Raw genomic sequence first — 21,512 nt, 5'->3', positions numbered from 1 at the left:
GACTCATTTAGTACCAAAATATTGTTTGGTAATTAAAATCTAAATCAAATCAAGATTATTGTTTGAAGCATATTTAAAAACAACCAGATTCAACCAAAGTGCTGAACAATAAAATAGAAATAGAATAAAAGGAGATCATTAATCTATTATCACCTTTGCCAAGGAGAACCAACACTAAATATCTTTACATCACAAATTATAACTACACTTTCGTCTGCTCATGCCCACCCCCCACTACTCCATCACTTTTATTCATTCATTTATTTTAAGTTTTCTGGAGAACCGGGCAGAAATTCAGGGTGAAACAATTTATTTATCCCATTTTTCAACTAATTTGGAAAGTATATAATAAAGTTTGTTTAGGTAAAGGTTCCTGGTTTTTCCCGGGTACCACAGCTTCCTCCCACAATCCAAAGACATGCAGATTGGGGTCAGATTAACTGGAGACTCTAAATTGACCGTAGGGTGTGAATGTGAGAGTGAATGTTTGTCTCCGTGTGTTGACCCTGCAATACACTGGTGACCTGACCAGGGTGTAGCCGACATCTCAACCAGTGTCAGCTGGGATTGGCTCCAGCTCCTCCTGCAACCATCAACAGTGGTATAGATAATGGATGAAAGGATGGATGGATGGATGGATGGATGAATGGATGGATTGATGGTATCCGGCTTTTTGTAGCTTGAGTTTTAGGTTTGAAAATTACTAACTAATGCTCAGAGATCTGTTCTAGCCGTTGATGATGGGATGAGGAGAATGCTGGAGATCAGGATTGTGATGAGCACTGGATATGAAGGGGTGGAGGTGAATAGGGTGGAGTGAATATTATATCCGCTTATCTGTCCAACTAATATATTGACAGCTGCTGTACAGCACTGACATCTTTCAGGGATTGAGGATCCAGGAGCTTGAAGACGAGTGTAAAGTCTCCAGTGGTTATTTCAGGGGTCCGGCAGGGAGTGTACCAAATTCCATGGAAACACACCGTCTGTTTTGTAAACTTGAATTCCAAAAAACTTTGATATCAACAGAGGAATGCTGGCATTGGTTGGTAAAACCTTTCTAACCTGCTGATCCATTAAGGTATTGGAACAACATTCTAACAAAAAAATTGTCTCCTTCAAAACTACTGGCAGCAGAGTCTGTGGATTATCCAGAGAAACCAGAGCACTTTTAACTCCTACTGTGTTGGATGTTTCAAACAGAGGATGATTCAAATACCTTTTGGATTTAAACGGTTCAACAGCTTGTTGATGAGTTCATGAAGTGCATCTTTAAATAATTAAATGAAGTGGTTACATATGTTTGCAACATTTAAAGATGTATACAGTGATTATATGAAATGAAAGGTGATTTACTTTAATAGTAAAAAGTGATAAATTTGAACACTACTGTCTCAGTTATGAGGAAAATATTAAGCTTTCACACACTGAACTCTCAATTAACTTGTTGTAAATATTTTGTGGATGCTTAGAATTATTTTTAAAGCCTATATTCGAATTCTTTATGACAAAAAAATGGCTTTACATTGTCTTAGCACATTCAAGTATGTTCAACCATAAAAAAACACACTTTTACTTTATGTGACCATGAGCAGGACTCTCGTCTCCAGCTGCTGTCGTGAATCAACTCAAGACCTTGTTCTGTCATGAGAAGAGTTTGGGCTTCGGATCGTAAAAATACGCTCGGCAACTGTAAGAAGAAATAACACAATGTAGACAAGGGAAAGTCTGGCAGCGTAAAAAACATTTCAAATATACATAATCAGTGTGTGGTTACCTGAGGCCCAGAAGGACGGAAGTGTCTTGAAGCTGTCTAGCCGTCATTCTTTTGATTCATTGTGTACTGCTGGTGTCAAGCAGACTGGATACATTAATCCATCTATTCATCCATTCTCTATACCCCGTAAAGTTTCAGGGCCACTGGGGGAAGCTGGAACCAATCCCCATTGACACTGGTGGAGCGGTGAGGTGCACCGTGGACAGGTTGCCAGCGTATCACACGGCTGAACTACAGAGACAAACAACACTAAGGGCCATTAAGAGTGTCTGGTTGACCTAAGCTGCATGTCAGTGGACCGGGGACAACACGCAAACTCCACACAGAAAGAACCTGGATACACCATAGTTTCAATATTAGATCATATTTATATTTGTCTGACTGTATTTAGAGCTGGCAACAACATGCTGAAGGAAATAATGCATCACTAACGGCGAACTCAGTCTGGAGCTGCTGTCGTCAGTAAAACAAACATTCCTGAAATGTGGTCGGACAGTCAGACTAAACAGAAAATGAATGAATTTAATAAAAACACGTCAGGAGCAGCCTCTCCATTCAAAGTGGATGCAGGCCGATGAATCTCAACCACGATAACGCTGTGTCTCGCTATGTGACAATTTAATGCTGAGGGCAACACAGAGCATGCAGACCATAAAACACATTGCGAGACATAATCAGTAAAATCCTGTCTCTGAAAACTAAAGCACGGACACTTCGAATCTGTGCAGAAAGAATCATCAAATGACGTTTTTAAATAAAAGGTAAATGGACTGTAGTGCTTTTCTTTTTATGCACGGCCATATTTAATAGAACGTCTGAGAAGTCTTCAGGGTTGACAGATGACCCCTGTGTGAATAAGAGGACTAATATTGATAAGCTTCACTGCCATGATTCCAAACATCCTGGAACACAGCACACATATGGCAGGTGTCTGATTGTTTGGACTCTAATATCACAGACACCGAAAGGTCTAATTCGACACACATCTGTTTGCCATGTACGTCTGCATGCGATAGACTGTTTCATAAAAAGTGGAAGAGTCCAGGTATCTTTGAAATCGGACATAAAACAAACTGTTGTACGTCAAGCACATCTGGCTTTGAACATGACAGACACATTTTGATATTTTACACTACCTTTGGCTTTGATCAGCCATCTTGGAGGAAATATCTGTGCAACCCGAATTTTGCTAATGCAACACGACTCGAGGACACGAGCTGCTTAATTTAACTCGGCTGACAGAGCATCACCGAAAATACCAGTGTAGCAGAGTGAAAACAAATCATAACTGAATTATACCATACAACTTCACAACTGTTTCCTTTCAAATTATTTCAATACGGACAAATTCTGAGACGTGAAAATATGAATTAAAAATGATGTCACTACCCTGTTGATATGTAAAGGATTCTAAGGAATACTGCTTTTTTCAATTTACAGTAAAATATCTCTCTATCTATATATACAGTATAATTTATATATGATCAAATTTATTCAATTACCATTAATCCCACACAGGGAGATATTTTCTGTGGGAAGTGTTGTATTATCAGATTTTTTTAGTGTGCAACAGAAATGGAAACTGTCCAGAGTGAAACTTAAATAAAAGTTAAGGGTTAATATGTTATTAAGAGTCAATTTAAAATATTTGAAACAAGAAGTGCATTAGCAGAAATAATGAGGTATATTCTGCTTTTAACAATAAAACTAAATCAAAATGATTAAACTAATAACAATAATACAAGATACTGTGATACAATGTTTTAGAGACTTGATGAATGAAACAAACTAAAATAAAACTTTCCTGATTAATAACAAAGTGTTTTTTATCTCATTGTTTACCTTTTCCTCTGGAGTACTACTTCCGGCGTAGAAGAAGACGCTCACGTCCCTGAACGTAAACACCGGTAGACACGTGTTTAGCAGGATTAGCTTCGAGCTAGCGGACACCAACCTGCCTCCAGCTCATCTGACCCACGCTGACGTCTCTTGTCCTTTTGGTATTCACCGTTTTCTAACTCCAGCCATTAGGGTTTCTGTGTGTTAGCATTTAGCCGAAGCGACAGCGGCTGTGGTGGTGTCAGACATGCTAACAGGAGCTAGCTTCACTAGCATGGAAACGCGGATATTGACTGGGCTGTCACGTTAGCTCCACTGGGAAGTGTTTGGTCCCATTTACAGCGACATTTAAAAATACGTGGTTATAACGCAACGTCGCCACATTGTGTGTAGTCGTTTGTGTTTCGCTAATACTTCTGTAGCTTTGTTGCTTTAGCTGATGCTCGGTATCACCTTGTTTTCACATTGTCGCTGTCCCATGTGAGTGTTGTCAGTTTATTAGGAACACCAAACCCAAACTAATACAGTCTAAAACAACAGTCCTACAGTAGATCCCACTTTATGAAGGTTATAATGTTTGGATGATGTTGATGAACAGTATTCATTCATAGAGAAAGTGTTGCTCCTGTTATTAACAACACAAGCTGCAGCCTCCAAGGGTTAGATCCATAATCCAAGGAGATGCCTTCATAACGCTTATTAGATGTGGAACCTGGCAGAAAATGGAAATACTTAGGAAAGTACCACAATTTGCACTTGGATACAGTACTTGTGTATTTTGAGAAAGAATTGGTGTCAGATTATATAATTTATTACTGTGGAAAAAAGCTGAAAGAGATTCAGTGATCGTTTTTCTCTATGGTCAGAACATTGTGATTATGATATTAAGTAAACTAATGAATGTTATGCCCGGCAAACATGAAAAAAATATAACTTCCAAGAAAATACAAAACTAGATCGGCTAACGGGTAAAAAAAATGGAAAAGGAACAAATGAAATACCAAGAAATTATGACAATAACAAAAAATACAAATGTATGCATTCCTACCTATGCATACATAATGTATATGAACCCACATGCACATATAGTAGCCAGTAGATAGTAGTTAAAATAAAATCAGAAGATAGACAGTTATACCTAACATTTGTGCCTTTGTACCCATGAAAATATTTCTTCATTCAAAATTCTAGACACCATCCAGTGAGATCACTGTCTAAGTATTATATTAAAATACCAAATACCTCCCACCTCAATCCATCTTCAAAATAACTTTTTATTAACAACCTTCAGCTTGTTTAATGGCTTTTCCACATTATTGCACGCCTCTCCCTTACAGTTATGTAAATGTTGGTTTATTTCTGTTGGCTAATATTTGATTGTCACCCTTGTTCTGCTCGTAATGTAGGTCCCACATTCTTGAGGACTGGTCTGTCAACATCTAAAGAGCAAGTATGAGCAGCCTGGATCCGGACCAGCATCTCCAGCTCGGTTGCCGTGACAAAACAACAGTCTCCAGCGATTCATCAGACACTCATGAGCCGGCCAAGCCGCCTCTCCACGGTCTAAAATTGGCTTCACATGCAGTGCTGGAGAAAGCTCAGCAGAGGGGCAGGTTGAAATGCTCTAAATGTGGAGGATCAAGGATGTTTTTCTGCTACACATGCTGCTCGTTACTGGGTGTCAGCCTGCAAGAAATCCCCTCAATCAAGGTCAGTGAGAGGTTAGGACTCACTTGATTGTTCTCTTCAGAGAGGCCTTCAGCTTCGCTGTAATAGTAGCATCACAATATAGGGGAAAAAGTTGAGTCATTTCTTTTGTGTAAGATCTATGGAATAATGCACATGTTGTGGTTGAAATTGAACTGTCTTCTCCATATCGTGTGTTGCGCTCAGCTTCCAGTGAAGATAGACATCATCAAGCATCCAAATGAGACAGATGGCAAGAGCACAGCGATCCACGCCAAGATCCTCGCACAGAGCGACGTCACCATATACACGTACCCCTGCATACCTGAGTATGAAAAGGACAAGGTTAGTTAAAGAGGAAGACTGATGTGGATATATGGGGGCTAAAAAATTACAGATACCACTTTCTATATTTATGTATGAATACATGTACTGGAAACAATTAACTGAGGCTTTACAGTTTATCCAAAAGTTTTTTATAAATAAAAAGAAAACACAACAAAACAAATAAACATTCTTTTTTTTTTACTGTAAACATAGATGCACACAATTTCTGCATTTTTTATTCTGTAAATTAAAACATAAACACCAATACCAATATGTCTGTGAAGGCTCATATGGACTTACAGATTAATTGGTTGAGATCATTTTAGGTGTCATTGTGAAGCTCTATTTTTTATGGCTGCAACTAATGATTATTTTCATTGTTGATTAACAATCATTTTCCAGAATAATCGATCAATTATCGAGTCTATTGAATCAAAAGTCAAAAAAATTGTGTGTCGAGCCATTTACATTTTTCCAAACCTCACTCGTCTATCTGCTCACTGAAAAAGCACATTTATTTAATATAGTATCTCACAAAAGTAAGAAAAGTAGCATTTCCTCATATTTAAGAAGCTCATAGAAGCAAATGTTTGGTACTTTTTGTCTGGAAATCAAAAGTTTAACTGATAATCAAAATAGATGTCAAATAGTTTTGTGTTTCAGCTGTTGTTCCATGTTTTCACTTATTGGAAAACCACTAGCGTCATTGCATCTTGTTTAATTTTTCATCTTTATTTTATTCTTATTGCAAGCAGATGCTTCTGAGTCTTGTTTGGATTCTGTTACTGTTCACTAAATCCTTTTCATGTGATACTGACGTAGATGCGTGTTATTGTTCACGATCACCTGTATTTGTTGTGTAACCATATTGATCCACTGATCTGCACTGTATACAACTTCATAATGTGGAATTTATAATATATTCAAAAGATTAAATCAGTTGCTGTATTTTCATATTTGATGTTTGATGATTTTATATTTCGTAGCATTATTCGTATTCAGCACAATCAATCAGTGGCTTTAGTGCACATGCTATGTAATATGTTTATTGGCTTTGACAGTACCAAACACCTCCTCTATTTTACTTAGAACAATCTCGTGGTTTTAGTTTTCAACTCTCTTTTGTTCGTATCAACCTTCTTTCCTCTTCAGTGCTTCCTAAACCCAACCACTTACAAATCACCAACTGTGGAAGCAACACATCTTAAAAACACATTGTTTTAAACTCTGCTCTTGTTGTGTGTGTTCCAAATACGAATCTGTGTTTCCTCTCTGCCCTCTGGAGGTGGTGCTGGTGTTCCCTGGTCCAGGGGCTGTCTCGGTCCAAGACATGATGCAGTGTTTGCGTGACAGGTCTGACAGCAGGTCACATGACCCCTATGAACCCTGCATCAAGAGGCTGAAAAGTGAGGAAGTTCAAGGCGCCACACACGCTGCGGAGAGCGCGGGGACCCCAGACGAAGCAGAGGGCTCCGAGTCACGGGTGTATCCCCTACAGAGGGTGGTCTTCATTGACAGCACATGGAACCAGACCAACAAGATCTGCACCGATGAGAGACTGCAAGGTAATTGCATTTATGCAGCTTTTCAAAGAGCTTCGACTGCTGGTGATTATAAAGGTCAAATTTACTTTATACACAATACTGTTTGGCATGATCTCATCCCCCCGCGTTGTCTCGTGTTCTCTTCCAGATTTGCTCCAGGTCGAGCTCAGGGCGAGGAAAACATGTTTCTGGCGCCATCAGAAGGGCAAACCAGACACCTACCTGTCTACTATTGAGGCTATTTATTATTTCCTCAAAGACTTCCACGAGCACTGCGTTGCTCGGGAGTATAAAGGAGAATATGACAACCTTCTGTTCTTCTACTCCTACTTGCACTCAGTCGTCAACAAAGCCAAGATTTCTGCTGGAAAGTGCTGATGAACGCTGGGAAGAAAAACTGGAATGAGCTACAGGTCATCCGTCAGGAGGAGACTCGCATGCAAGCTCCAGCCTGTGTGGCTGAGTGATCTTTCATTTTGTAAAGGAAACTGAGGCACTATTTGTTTAACTATATGCAATAAAGCAGTTTTTTGTTTAGTTACGTAACGTGAATGATTTGGGTTGGAAACATGCGTAATAACAAGAAATTAATAGAAGTTACAGTTCATAGGATTTCCCACATATATATAAATATAACAATGCACAAGACAAATGGACTTAGATATGTTTAAATATTTTATTTACAAATCAGCAGTTTTCATATCCCTTAGTTTCAACAAATCAATTCTTCTGCAGTTACGGTTTCTTTTGTTGCAGACCCAGTAAATCTATTCTCTGAAAAATATATTGCTCCTGAAATCCTGTAGTATCTGTCAACCTGCCGCTGTGTTTGAGAACTACTGTACATGATATTATAGTGGGCGTTAACTAGTAGAAGGCCTCTCTGATCTTGGCTTGCAGGCTGTCACAGGTCTTCTTGGCATCTCCCAGCAACATGGATGTGTTGGGCTTGTAGAAAATGGGGTTATCTACCGCGGCGTAGCCCACGCCCAACGTGCGCTTCATCACAACCACCTGGAGGGAAAATTAGGCCGAGACGTGTATGTGTTTACCTTTTGCACCACACCAACAAGAAATGCGAGGATACTGTTAAATATCTCGACGTCATTTAGGAGAGACAAACAAACCTGTTTGGACTTCCACACCTCCAGGACGGGCATGCCAGCAATGATAGAGTTGGGATCTTCTTGTGCTGCAGAGTTCACCGTGTCGTTGGCTCCGATGACCAGTGTCAGGTCTGTTTCTGTGGGCCACGGAAATGTACACATATATTTACGTAAAACAGATGAACGCGCAGACCGCAAAGCCAAATTGTCCTTGCTAATGTTACTGAGTTCTCTGGCACCACACTTATCTCCCTTTGTCATAAACAGAACCATATGTCTCAGACTGCATGCCTGGTTGCTAAGAAAACAAGGCTGTTGCCCAGATAACATGGCACGTCTAAATACCGAGACACAACTCAAGGCTGCTGCAAGTGTAGATGAAAGGGAGGGATGCAATTATTAGATATAATTGTTCTAGTAATATTATCCAACGCCTCCCTGCCAAAGCGAAAAGCATGTGGCAGTAAATATTTTTAAAATAAAAAGTTTACCAGGGAAATCTTGGTTGATCTCATCCATCTCCAGGACCACATCATAGGGAACACCGGCCTCGGCCAGGAGGACGTTCAGCTGGCCGGGCATACGGCCGGCAACTGGGTGGATACCAAACCTGTCCGAGGTGGACACAAAATATTGCTTTTCATCAATATTTTAATTTAAAACACACAACTCCCTGATCTAGATGCCCAAAAATGTAAAAATACACCTGTCTCTTTCTAAAAGAAACTGATTTACTTCAGGAAAGAAGACATTGAAGCATTGGTTCATTTAGTTGGTAGTAGTCAAGCAAAAACTACTGGACAGATTACCACAAAAATTGGTAGAAAGAAATATGGTGTGGATCTGGATCAAAGGGAAAAAGAAGGATTTCTTGTTTCACTTTATTTAACATGGTGAGAATTTGGGCGTTTTGCAGCATTTTGGTGATTTCTCAGAATAATTTATGGATCTTGATGAAAAAAACAATCAAACATGTTTAGGAGACTGATATTTATGAGCGTTTGCAATTTGGTGCTGATCCAAACAAAAATCTAGTATCTAGTAAATTCAAATAAGGTTTCATAAGGGGACCAGGTGGTGCTTTCAAGGGCTCCTCAGTTTTACATTTATTTACTTCTTTTTTTCTATTCTGAGGAGCTCTGTTAGTTTTGAAGTAGTTCAGGATTCACAGCTAAAACTTTCTATGATGTCGTAAGAGGACAGTTGGGCCTTGGCGGAGGTAAGTGTTTTCTGAGTGGCATTCTGGTTTTACTGTGTATTATATGATTATTATTACTGATAAGTTAATGTGATTTCACATGATTTCTGTAGGAGGTGAATCTATTATTAACTACTTTATATACTGTTGAATAGTTTGAGTTATATTCGTGCATCATGATGTTTAAAAATCATCACATCACATTAAATCTGAAAACTACTGAATACAGTTTTTATGTAAAGAAGTGGAGGAAAACATTTCTACTGATAAGTCGTGGCACAGAATCATAAAATAGAAAACAAATTACAATGCTCATGCATTTGACATTACACTTAAATGCAGTAGTAAAAAAATATACTTCTGTCTTCTAATACTGTCTTTCAAATGTACTTTGCCATTTTCCACTCGCCTAAGAGGAGACAAGAGACAAAACAATTCCCACAAATCTCCTGTCAGATGTGTTATTTTTAAAACCTTCTAATTTAAACTTGGCTTCTAAAAATAGAAGTCAGTGACTGTGGACTCTCGGTTTGACCCCAGCTGATAAACACAGAAGCAGCAGTAATCTCATTTGCTCGGGACACGAGAGCAGAGACTCACCTGACGCTCTTTCCCTGCTCCTTCAGCATTTTCACCATGTCTGCGATCGGGTACTGAGCTTTGGCTGCACACAGACCCCAGCCTGGACAGAAAGTACACAGAGAACAAACAATTACACGAGTTGCACTCTTAATCTTATGATACACTACGCTTTATTTTACAAGTGTCTAGAGATTCTGTAAGCACTCCTTGTTTTTTTGTTTTATTTATCCCATTATCCAATTTCATATTGTGGATTTTGTGTTCTTGTTCTCTGTCTTTAACACGGTTATTGTTCTTTCTTCAGTGGGAGCACAGCGATCCAGTTTGTTCCAAAAAAACAACATACCACTTCTTCCTCCACCATATATTGTCTCTTTTTTCCTCATTCACCACAAGTCTCCTCTCTTTATTAAATCACAGTGGTTCATTGATCCGAGAAGCATTTCTCAGACGGAAAACTTTTGCATGTGTGGTGGGTTCATGTGGGTCCATGTGGGTCCCCTGCGTGCAAAGAGCTCCTTCCCCTGTGTCTGCGTGACCCCTGTTTAACCCTGGTGGTCAGGTACCTTGTAGAGTTCAGCATTGCCCCTAATGGAGCGTTTTTTGAAGCCAGTCGACCGTAACCCCGCATCTTCTAATTCCCCAGACAACCGGAGCCTTCTGTTTCCTCACTGCCGTGCTTTGTTGTTGACGGCGCATTGGAGAAGTCGTGAGTCTGGACTCAATAGCTCCTATGACTTTTCACTGTTTCTCTCATCGAAGCAGCATGTGGGACCACACAGCTGTCACTGCGTTGGTTCGGAGCCATTGCAAAACAACAGCAAGTCTCCAAGTTATTCGAGAGTGGTTCCTGTTGCTCAGGCCACTCAACAAGCACTCAGACGGGCCTAATAAATCAATGTGTGGTCATCGTCTCACACTCAAGTCAATCCCATCAGCCCCTGACTCTTTGCTAACAAACATGCACTGACTCTCACTTTAATCACTGCATTTGTGTCTAGAGACACTGGGGGGGGGGGGCATGTGGGATCATTTGTGGACAAACTGCTCCCTCTTGTGTTCACCGCGCCTCAGTATTCCAGCTTTAATTAATTGCCGTCCAATCAGTCAGTCCAAGTTTCTGGCAGCTTCCAGACGATTTGCAAAAACTTGCAGCTTCTCCAGAGCTGCGGCACAAACACTGTTGATCTGCAGCTTGGCAGCGCAGTCGGGCCTTTTTGTCGGATGAGGTTAATCAGATGGGAGAGAGTGTTGACGGTATTGATCCTGACATGTTGAATGGCTGCAGCTGGAGAGCAGAGGACGATCCAGCCCGTCCAGTGATGAGAAGATCTGATGTTAAAAACCTTTCTACTCCTGTCTCTTCAAAAGGCTCCAGATGCTTCCAGGAGCGTCTCGACTTCTTGCTGCGGAAGAAGCTTGTTCTAATAATACAGTTTGAATGCACGGTTTCAAATAACCACCAAAATCTCCAATGGAATTTAATGGCAGACAGGAGTAGATGACTTTTTGGAAGGTTAATATTGGTTGGGTATTTATCAAATCTAAATTTCTCATTCAGTGTACAGAGGTACAAAGGTCAGTTTCTCACAATGAGGTTTTTCAATTTATGCTGTTGATTAAGTCGTCTGTTTAACCAGGTCAACACAAAATGTGTTGTTTCAAATTAGAGCCTGACTGGTTTTGAGTAAAATATCAGCTGATATATAAATAAAATGTCATTATCAAAGCCTTACGATGATATTTAACAGTTTAACAACAAAATGTATTATAAATAAAAAGAAAACAGAAACATAAATAAATATACGGAACATGGATTAAGAAAATAAACATTTTAATTTAAAGTCTGTATACTGGTATAGGAAGTAAACATGTATGCACATATAGTTGTATAAATAATTGTGTGTCTCCACAGGGACAAAACAAATGTTAAATTAAACTTCTGTCACTTTGTTCACCGTCTCATCAGATTCCAGAATTAGATAAAATAAGGTTGAACTTTTTTGGACAGCTGAGCTCAAATGTTCATTTGGTTCACAAAAGGTGAAAATGAAATTCCTCCCACCCTCCCAGTGAACTCCCCTCACTGTGTTCATGGTGCCTTGTGTACCTGGTGTGATGATGATGCTGTTGGCCTCTTTGATTATGTCAATGGTCTGGTCCACGTTGACCTCAGTGTGAGTGCCGACAATCTCCATGGGTTTACCGCCAGCTGTGGACGTGGTGCCGTACCCGCCCAGGATCACATTGGGCAGGGAGCGGTTCATAGCCTCAGGAGGGAAGAGGAGAAGAACTCAGACTGAGGGAAATGGGCTGAGTGGGTCGTGCACATGTGGACAGATGTGTTCGTCTACTCACCACACACATAATGTAGGAGAGGATGGCACCGGAGGAGCCAATCAGAGCTCCGACGATCGTCATCAGGTTGTTTTCCAGGAGGAAACCTTCAGCGCACAGAGCCCAGCCAGAGTAGCTGTTCAGCACGGTGATGACCACGGGCATGTCGGCACCCCCGATGGCTGCTGTCAGAGTCACACCCTGTTGGAAGTGACGAGAGGTCGCGCGGGTGAAAACACAAGAAGTTGGCAAAAGAATTCAAGTTAAACTTTTATTAAAACCAACTTTGTTTCCAGAGAGAGATTTAATGAGATTCAAGAAAGCTCTACAATAGCAGATTTGTGTGAACATCTGCTATGATAAAGATTGTAAAGTATTTTATCTTTATATTAAAGTCTATAAATACAGAGGAATCGCAACAAGGTTGGCAAAGCAGGCAATTTCCTAGGCCCCCCCCCCCAAGAATGATTGTTTATGGTTTGGTTAAGGTTTGGTTCAACATAGGGGCCCCAGGTTCCTTTTGCCTGGGGCCCTAAAGTCCCTAGAGACGCTCTTGTCTACATGGGTAAAGGAAGTTAAGGTACGGATGTCTCCTCTAAAAAAATAAAAGTTTTACTTAATTAATTATGTAAAACAGTCATTGACATTCAGGCATCAAGACAGGACTTTTTCTTTGATTCAATTTTCAAAAATAAATAGATGAATCATGTTGCAAATCTTTTCTTTCTTCCAACTTCTCATTTCCTCGTCTTCGTGCAAACTCACCATAACAGTGGAAAGCCCCGACACGCCCATCAGACAGCCCATGCCTGTACCATAGCTGGTGCTGAGCATGAACGGCACGATGCCTCCGACCGACGCCGCCATCAGACCGGCGTTCAACATGTGTCGTCCTGGCAGCATCAGGGGGGCGGAGTTCAGGATGCCTGCAAGGAAAAAACATTTTCAACAAACATTTTCATAAAAATAAAGAGCCGCTGTTTTTAGTTCGGCTGAAGGGAAATAATGTGACATGTGTCTTTGAACCCGGACACTTCTCTGTGGAGGCCTCTGCGATTCTGACCAATCCACAAATCAAACAGCAGCCCCCCCACCAACCACAGACAAGCAGCCACTGCCCTGCCCATGAGCAAATTACCAGAAAGCTTCACATGTGTTCCTCTTGATCATTCACATTGTGATATAAATTGCTGACGCATGAGTCCAGGTCTGGATTTAGTAGAGGATCTTTGGCTTTAACTAGATGAAAGAGACAATCAGTGCCAGAGGACGTACGGCTCAGTGTGTTTAGACAGATATTAGTGAGCCCTGATCAGATTGGAAAAGGAAAGTGTCTTCTGACTTTAAATTTGGGAAACGCACACTATATATATATATATATATATATATACATACCATCCTGCAGATGCTACAAACATTAAGATGAAGCCCAGTACCTTGGAGCTTGCCGTAGGCCACCAGTGACCCACTGAAGGTGACGCCTCCGATGTAGGTGCCCAGATAGGCCACGGTTTTGACCATGCCAGCGGCTGGGTGAGTGTCCAGGTGGGGGAACTCGATCATGTACTCGGCGACGCAGGTGAGAACGGCTGCCAGCCCCACGAGGCTGTGGAAGGCCGCCACAAGCTGCGGCAGGTCGGAGATTTCAATGCGCTTGGCGATGGTCAGACCTGCAGTCGAGATGAAGAGAGGAAAGTAACAGTTACGTTGTTTGGCAAATCAAACAGCAGACACTAAACTTCTCATGCACACTGGCTGGGTTTAAGTAAAGAAGTTAAACAACGCTATGAAGTAAGAAGCTGAAAAAGCGCGAATGCTTAAAAAGGCAAACACCTGTTTCCAGTTACCGAGCCTGGTCTTCAAAGACCATCTGATTAAACATGAGTAAAGTACTTAAGTGTGTTCTCTTGAAAACACAGGGTCACTAATTTAACACCCCCCCCCCCCCCCCCCCCCACTTTGCATGTGCGCTGATGATAACATCATTTATCATCCCGCTTTCTTTAATTACTATTAACATGTTCGACATTCAGACATGATGACTACACCCACTCGTCTCCGAGTCTGGACAGGATGATTGATGCTCTGTAATGAACAAAATATACACGATTTCAAGAGTTGGAGTTGCATGCAAAGTTAAGTGAACTGTTGGAATTGAAAAGATCAAATGCCAGAGCTTTGTTAATTTTATTTCTTATTAAATGGAGACTGGCAACCGTGAGAAACCTCGTTGGTGCGTAGTGTTGGAGGAAGTACTCAAGTAAAGTAAAAGTAACACACTGACTTTTCGACTTGAGTATTATAAAGGATAATGCTAGCACAGTGTAGCCTATTCCCTAATGTAATGGTCGACTACATCATTAACTGTGCCCACTTTATATTTTGTTCAATACAAGAATATTACAGATTATTAAATTATGCTGCAGATGATGCTACTGAAAACTTTTTCATATGAATCAATGGCAGAGTCTCATCCCCAGTGATGCTGCAGTCGCACTTTGCTCTGATTGAAGGCTTTAATGTTTTCTGTTATATGTAAAACATGTGATGCAGTAGAATCTACAGATATTTGCTGATATGTGTAGTGGAGTAAAAGTGAAACGTAACTGAAAATAAATCTACTTAAATTAAAGATAGATGGAAAATGTACTTAAGTAGAGTCTATCAACTGAAACGAGCAGAGAGTATCGTGTGCATCTCAACTGCAGATCCTCTACAAGCAGGAAGTTACCAACCGAGGGTTCCTCCAGTGGCCATGGCCAGAGACATCTGAGACAGCAGCTCTGGCGACGGCTGGAGGGCCCCGAGTGTGGCAGCGATGCCCCCGGCCACTCCCATCATGCCCAGGGTGTTGCCCAGGCGACTGGTGCGCTGAGTAGAGAGGCCGGCCAGCGCCCCGACACAGCACATGCCTGAGCCCAGGTACATCATCTGAAGTGAAACAAAGATCAGGTTCAAATGAGTCGTTGTCATCTTCACATCCACCGATTTAATATATTTATTTTCTTAATACTTATCAATAAAAACAGATATTTCTGTGATATTAACTATGCTTGAAGTGGTTAAAACGTTTTTAAACAGTCATAGAGAAACAATCTAGTTAATACTTAATAATAATCAATGTATAGACAAGCATTTTTGTATAGCTTTTTATTTTTTAATGATACTTTTATTGTTGAATTGGTTTCTTTTATCTGTTTTGTTTTACTGCTTTGCTGAGTATGATCAGTTTTTTCTATCATTTGCTAACTTTGCACTTTATTTTGTGAAGCACCGTGTATCTCTGGTTTTGAATGGCGCAATAAAAGACAATATTATTCATAAAATAATGTTTCCACTGGTATCAAATGTAAGTGGAATGATGCTGTGTGTTCTGTCACCTGCTCGATGCTGTATCCAGCTGCCACCGAAGCTCCGTATCCGCCCACAAACGCAGCTCCAGGCAGGATGTACAGGTAGTTGTACTCAGGAGGATCCGTGGGACGCTTGAACATGTCCAACATCTTCTGGGTGATCAGAAAACCACCTGCACGCACACACACACACACACACACACACACACACACATACATACACACACACACACACACACACACATACATACACACACACACACACGCACAATTAAAGGGGTTGAATGGAAATAGGATGAATCTCGTTTTCTATTGTTAGATTTGTGTTGAATATCAGACCAGCAATGTTGATGGAAGAAACAAAGGCAGCAGCCAGAGCCAGACTCTCGGGCAATGAGGAGGGGGTGAGACCTCCGCCCATCAGCACCAGACCACCTACTGCCGTCAGACCTGACACAGACAAAAAAGTGTAAAAGAAACATTAAACATCATGTCATATCACGGAAACATGTAATTTGTCCATGACCACTTTACGTTGGCTCCTGACCTGAGATGGCGTTGGTGACAGACATGAGGGGGGAGTGCAGAGCGGGGGTCACACCCCACACAGTGTGGTATCCCACAATCCCAGCTAAGCCGAAGGTTGTGACCATCTGAGTGAAAGCTGCGTTGGGGGATATGATGCCCAGAGCCAGGCAGGTGGAGAGACCTATAGAGAGATGGAGAAGAGCAGTGTTGTTGTTGTCGCCTTTTAATACGTCAGTGTGTCGTTCTTCACCTCGCCCACAGAGGTTATATCGTCACCCCTGTTTATTTTTGTTTGTTTGTGAGCAAGATTACAGGAAAACAGCTGTTCGGATTCCCACGAAACATTTGTGAAAGAATTTTTCTTTCACTTTTTGCAAGAGAATAATTCATCGATCTTGAATAAAAATAAAAATCAGCTATTAAGGGAAATGAGTTTGTAAAATTTGGTACAGCTCGTTTGAATTCCAGGGGACTTTGGTTCAGGTATGAACTCTCTAGTTCCTCTTTGTCGCAGTAAGAAAATGTGTTTTCCTCTCCTATTTGCCATCAATTTAATAACAAAACCACAAACATCTAATTATTATTTTATAACAGTGTTTTCTGAAACTTCACAGTGCAGAAAGTTATAATCCCACTGCGTCTAGGTTCAAAAGTCCCGTTAAAGATCAAAGATTGATTTTAGCAAAACGGCCAAACACATTTTTTATTATCAGTCTCCTGATGATTTTCTCTATCAATCACTTGCTCAATAAAACATCTGAAAATAAAAGACAAAAATTCACAATGATGAAATTTCCAAGCCCGAGGAATTGGAAATTCAAATCCAAATATTCTCTGTTCATGATAATGGACGACAAAGGAAAAGCAGCAGATATTTACAATTTATGAGCTTCCAGTGTTAATAAATGAACTAATTGTATCAGCTCTATTTGGAACTCCTTTATATTGCATAACCAAAATATAACTTCAGAATAAGAAGAAATTATAAGTAAAAATAAGGGCTTGAGAAATTTAAGCCAAACAAAACTAAAGAGACATTATTCTCAAAAATGTTGGGGTTGGAATAATTGAACGTACATTTTATTATTCTTCAGTATAAAAACTTATTTTGCAGAGAAACAACAAAAAAGAATCGTACAAATCCCTCATAAAAATAACTTTGTGGTGAGTGAAAATTCTGCCACATGTCTGGAGGTGTGAGGGTTCTTTTGATTGATCTGCGTGTTCGTGTCTGACCTGCAGTGTAGACGCCAGCCGAGGTCATGGTGCGGTTGAAAGGGGAAACCGTTGCCGCTTTCTCAGCCTTCAACTCGATGATGGTTTTTTGTTTTATTGGTGCTGGGGGGACTGTTTTGGGCAGCGGGGATGGGAACATGTTCTTGCCTTCCTGGATAAACCAGAAAACACACACACACGATACGCTTAGTGTGAGAACACAGACGACGTCCGCAGAGTTTTGCGTGAGAAACACACATCCAGACTCGACTGGAGTCTTGCGTTGTGGGTGATCTCGCCTGGTTGGTGGGAGCACTCACACGGACGGCACAGGAGATTACACTGAACAAACAGCAATCACGAAACCGGTTAGCGGAGGTTTCCAAAGATAAATTCTCTTTTAAGAGGCCTGAATAATGCTTAGTTTGACGAGGGGGTAAACCGATATGTCCTGTTGAGGTTGCATGATTTCTCTGCCATAAACAATGTGTCAAAGTCAAAAATTCCTGGAGAAGTATATTTTGAAACGTTTATAACATTCTTGCTGGAATCCAACATGAGCTATTCCCAGCTTGGATCTGGTTTTTAGTACTGATTTGGTGCCGGATCACAGCATGACAGGATCCGATAACTCATACTGAGAGTGAGGGACGCCAGCGGGGATGGAGGCTGCCAGCAGACGGATACAACAAACTAACAAACCCACCTTCATAACGAGAGTCCCACGGATGACATGGTCAATTGTTCCATAGTCAAACTGGTCTGTGGGCTCATAGTGGAAGTACTCCTTGTCGGGGCTGATGGCCTTCAGCAGCTTCAGGACGTTGTTTGAGTACAGGGCGCTGGCCTGCGAGGCCATGCGACTGGGCAGGTCTGTGTAACCGATGTGTGTCACTCCCTGCTCATTAAAACAAAGGAGAACCATTAGTGGATTTCAGGTGAGTAACACAGAAAGCCAGAGTTTCTTTTGTTTCCTCACCTTGTGGACATACAGCTCACCAGGCTTAATGGTCTCGATGTTGCCCCCCGCCTCTGCAGCCAAGTCCACCACCACGGAGCCGTCCTTCATCGACTCGACAAACTCCTTCTTGATCAGGATGGGAGCTCGTTTCCCTGCGTGAGAAGTGAGGGGAATAAAAAGAGACAGATGGATCAAATATCCTCTCGTCAATTTCTAGCCACAAATGGGAAGAAGAAAAAGAAACAAGCTTAATGGAGTTGTTACGGCTGAAATGCTTGCAATCGATTTCCTGCTCACAAGCAACAGATGTGAGTCAACATCAGTATTAAAGTTCACATCAGTAAAGTTCCAACATTAACATTTTTACCTCATCTGTTTGTCAGTTAGCAGAATCAAAAACTACTCAAATAATATCCAGTCAATTTCCTGGAGGGGAAGCGAATAACCCAAGGAAGAACCCATTCAACTTTGGTGCAGATCCAGGATTTTTTTCACTTTCTTCAAAATGGCGAGATAAATAAATAAATAAATAAATAAATAAATTCCGCCAAGGCCAATAAATAAAAGAGAAGGAGAAAGAGCCGGTGCAACTGACCTGGAATCAGTGCAGTGGTGATGACAATGTCGACCTCTTTGCACTGCTTAGCAAAGAGAGCCATCTCAGCATCAATGAACTCTTTGGACATTTCTTTGGCGTAACCTCCGACCCCATCGCCAGACTCTTTGATGTTGACCTCTAAAGGCTCCACCCCGAATGACTTGAACTGCTCCAGGGCTGCCGGCCTGACACGGAGGACACAAGCTCAGGTCAAAATCATCATCATCATCATCATCATCATAGCAATCATTGTAAGTCTAGTTTTTTTTATCCCCCGCCATCTTGTACCTGGTGTCAAATCCTCTCACTATGGCTCCCATCGACTTGGCTGCACCTGCTGCTGCTAAACCAGCCACTCCACCTCCGATAACCAGGACCTGTGCAGCAGAAACAATCATGTTTATTATTGTGGGAGAAAAACAAAATCACTCATTTTAACTTCTGGGTTGTTACCTTAGCCGGGGGGACTTTTCCTGCAGCTGTGATCTGACCAGTAAAGAACCTGCCAAAGTTGTTGGCAGCCAGAACCACAGCTTTGTACCTACGAAGCAAAAAGAAACGACTCATGTTTTCTGTGACTACACATTCCTGGACAGCTCCAAAACTGTGGATCTACATGCTCATTACCCAGCGATGTTTGCCATGGAGCTGAGTGCGTCGTAGCCCTGTGCGATGGTGACTCTGGGCACCTGGTCCATGGCCAGCACGTTGCTCTGTCTCTCCGACAGCCTCGCCATCAGCTCTGAGTTCTGCGCTGGATAGATGAAGCTCACCAAGGTGCTCTTGGGCTTCAGGAGGTCCACCTCGCTCAGGCTGGGGGCTCGGACCTGAAGCAGGAAAGGGACATTAAAGGTCATGAGTGGAAATTCAGTAATCATCCAGACTCATCCAGATTTGTACCAACCTTGAGGACCAAGTCTGAGCTTAAGGCTCCGTTGACGTCAGTAATGGTGGCTCCAGCCTCCTGGTACTGTTGGTCAGAGAACTTGGATTCCTCTCCAGCTCCACTCTCCACCTGCACGTTGAAGCCCTGTTTGACCAACGCCTGCACGCCGGCAGGCGACAACGCCACGCGCCGCTCATTCTGTAAGGTCTCCTTAGGGACGCCCACCACCACGTCCTTGTAGAGCACACCTGGACACACACAGAGCAGCTGGTGGTTGAGTCCTCGGCACATAAAGAGCCCAGGAATTAATTTGAAAAGCAAAAACAACCTGTTAATGCAAATATAATTTTTTTTTTTTTTAAAGGGCAAATATTTGTGTCTTTAAGTTTTTGTACAACACGGGAGTGTGTGTGGAGCTGAGGTTGTGTGGCTGCGTGTCAGGTTACACATTTCTCTCCATACATGGCATGATGACCTCCCCAATGTGGTGACATTATTAGCAGGTGATTGGCCCTGAGCCAGCACACACACACACACAGCGCGGCGCGGCCTACACGTCCACACAGACCCACTTTAAAATCCAAACTCTGTAACTTGCAAAACATTCACATACACTTAAAGGCCAAGTACCCGGCAAACAGCACAGACTCCATAAACAAATGTCTGTGAGCAGAATCAGCCAGACTGCAGTGAAAGTTTTATATGTCACCTTTAACTGACCTCTCACATGTTCTCACATGTTCTCACAAAGTTACAACATGGCCTGCACCACTGTTCCCTATTTTGGGAACATCTTTGGTAGCGTGCTGCAAACAAGTTCACGATCTGAGGAGTTTTCCACTCTTCTGGCAAGAAGGAGCGTGTCCTTGAGTGAACTTAACTTTCCCATTCCTCGACTCACATGCCGAGGAAGCACAGACCAAAGAAAGCACACAGACACAACTTGCCCTCTGTGAGAAAAACAATATGCAAGGGGACGAGATCTGTACATTTCTTACCTCTGGAGGCATTTTGGTCCCATAACACAGGGAAAGTCCTGAATTGCCTCCTTCCAGGAATCTTGTGACGGACCCCCCGCTTCAGGAAAGTGGCAGAAGAGCTGGAGATGCAGCGCAGGAGGGTCGACATGGCCACAAGCGTCCGTCTGGCTCCTTAATATGAACACGAACAAGCAGATGCAGGTGATAAATGAACGCTATTTCTTCATCTGCTGTCAAATAACAAAGTACATTATAATCCCCCCCCTCTCTGAGCAGGTCCTGAGCCCCAGAGTCACACACTCAGCCTGTCTGCGCTGCGAGGCCTAGAGACAGCAGAGTGACATTTCAGCTCTACAGGACACGACACACACACACGCGCAGGGCCCAGGGTTGATTACAGACTCCGGGCTTGTTCGCGAGATCTGGATCTGTGACGGCACAGAGGGGAACTGTGCCAAGTCTGGTCTCGGTGTTGTGGGCAGGAGCAGAGAGAGGCAGGCGAGGAAACAGATAAGTCAGAGAAAAGGTTACGGGACTAAAAGGATCAGGACGCAGACACAGGCAGCTTCTGACATGAGACAAATGAAGAGAGGAA

At 42.0% G+C, this 21,512-nt stretch overlaps 2 protein-coding genes across 2 annotated transcripts; one reads left to right on the top strand and one right to left on the bottom strand.

The window, feature by feature from the left end:
• The first annotated feature begins 3,647 nt into the window (after positions 1-3,647).
• On the top strand, positions 3,648-7,710 carry dtwd1 (DTW domain containing 1). Its single transcript, XM_034577979.1, has 5 exons — positions 3,648-3,775; positions 5,022-5,326; positions 5,510-5,647; positions 6,915-7,194; positions 7,322-7,710. Exons 2-5 carry the CDS (start codon positions 5,069-5,071, stop codon positions 7,549-7,551), a joined length of 906 nt encoding a protein of 301 aa, XP_034433870.1. The 5' UTR covers positions 3,648-3,775; positions 5,022-5,068; the 3' UTR covers positions 7,552-7,710.
• Positions 7,711-7,832: 122 nt separating this feature from the next.
• On the bottom strand, positions 7,833-21,306 carry LOC117757134 (NAD(P) transhydrogenase, mitochondrial-like). Its single transcript, XM_034577966.1, has 21 exons — positions 20,936-21,306; positions 19,956-20,185; positions 19,679-19,878; positions 19,505-19,592; positions 19,340-19,428; positions 19,049-19,236; positions 18,472-18,605; positions 18,199-18,390; positions 17,514-17,664; positions 16,297-16,458; positions 16,089-16,199; positions 15,777-15,922; positions 15,132-15,327; positions 13,833-14,066; positions 13,162-13,322; positions 12,418-12,597; positions 12,170-12,329; positions 10,078-10,159; positions 8,771-8,889; positions 8,301-8,416; positions 7,833-8,187 (listed from the first exon to the last, which is right to left on the bottom strand). The coding sequence occupies exons 1-21, from the start codon at positions 21,063-21,065 to the stop codon at positions 8,041-8,043; spliced, it is 3,216 nt and encodes a 1,071-aa protein (XP_034433857.1). The 5' UTR covers positions 21,066-21,306; the 3' UTR covers positions 7,833-8,040.
• Between the last annotated feature and the right edge of the window lie 206 nt (positions 21,307-21,512).

Source organism: Hippoglossus hippoglossus, chromosome 3, assembly GCF_009819705.1.
Source record: "Hippoglossus hippoglossus isolate fHipHip1 chromosome 3, fHipHip1.pri, whole genome shotgun sequence".
Taxonomy (NCBI): Eukaryota; Metazoa; Chordata; class Actinopteri; order Pleuronectiformes; family Pleuronectidae; genus Hippoglossus; species Hippoglossus hippoglossus.
This window is presented reverse-complemented; position numbering and strand designations above follow the sequence as displayed.